The sequence below is a fragment of the Tetrahymena thermophila genome, assembly GCF_000189635.1.
Source record: "Tetrahymena thermophila SB210 genomic scaffold scf_8254898, whole genome shotgun sequence".
In the NCBI taxonomy this organism is placed as follows: Eukaryota; Ciliophora; class Oligohymenophorea; order Hymenostomatida; family Tetrahymenidae; genus Tetrahymena; species Tetrahymena thermophila.
In genome coordinates, this window is record NW_002476626.1 from 1 (window position 1) to 1,165 (window position 1,165).

Genomic DNA, 1,165 nt, shown 5'->3' on the forward strand with positions numbered 1-1,165 from the left:
CAAATTTGAGAGATTAATGCAATTTGCTAAACCAGAACCTAAGCCTGATGCACTTTTTGCACCAATTTAATTAGACCTTTTTAAATATTGAAGAAAAAATATATCATTAAATAGTTAATTAGAAGGAAAAAATGAAGAAAAAATATGAATTAATAAGATTAATTAATTAATAATAAAAGTAAAAAATTTAAAAATAAAAGGATGAGCTTAATAAATTAACAAAGAAATAACAAAAAAAAGCAAGCACAAAGAAAAGAAAAAGAAAAAAGAGCTTTGTTGTTTTTAATTACTTTTAATAATTAAAAATATCTCAATTCAAAACAAATAAACTGATTTTACGTAAGGTAAAGTTTCAAATTTGAGAGATTAATGCAATTTGCTAAACCAAAACCTAAGCCTGATGCACCTTTATCACCAATTTTATTGGAACTTTTTAAATATTGAAGAAAAAATATATCATTAAATAGTTAATTAGAAGGAAAAAATGAAGAAAAAATATGAAATAATAAGATTAATTAATTAATAATAAAAGTAAAAAATTTGAAAATAAAAGGATGAGCTAAATAAATTAACAAAGAAAGAACAAAAAAAAACAAGAACAATAAAAAGAAAAAGAAAAAAGAGCTTTATTGTTTTTAATTACTTTTTATAATTAAAAATATCACAATCCAAAACAAATAAACTGTTTTTACCTAAGGGAAAGTTCCAAATTTGAGAGATTAATGCAATTTGCTAAACCAAAACCTAAGCCTGATGCACCTTTATCACCAATTTTATTGGAACTTTTTAAATATTGAAGAAAAAATATATCATTAAATAGTTAATTAGAAGGAAAAAATGAAGAAAAAATATGAAATAATAAGATTAATTAATTAATAAAAAAAATAAAAAATTTGAAAATAAAAGGATGAGCTAAATAAATTAACAAAGAAAGAACAAAAAAAAGCAAGCACAATAAAAAGAAAAAGAAAAAGAAAAAAGAGCTTTGTTGTTTTTAATTAGTTTTTATAATTAAAAATATCACAATCCAACAAATAAACTTATTTTACCTAAGGTCAAGTGTCAAATTTGAGAGATTAATGCAATTTGCTAAACCAGAACCTAAGCCTGATGCACCTTTGTCACCAATTTTATTATCACTTTTTAAATATTGAAGAAAAAATAA

The 1,165-nt window shown here is 21.2% G+C and overlaps 1 protein-coding gene across 1 annotated transcript; it reads right to left on the reverse strand. All coding sequences in view use genetic code 6, as the record gives it.

The window, feature by feature from the left end:
* Positions 1–339: 339 nt before the first annotated feature.
* On the reverse strand, positions 340–782 carry TTHERM_002653418 (hypothetical protein; the record flags this gene model as incomplete). Its single annotated transcript, XM_012795225.1, has 2 exons — positions 340–429; positions 693–782. Coding segments are annotated over 2 exons (180 nt in total), but the record flags the coding sequence as incomplete, so codon positions are not given.
* Between the last annotated feature and the right edge of the window lie 383 nt (positions 783–1,165).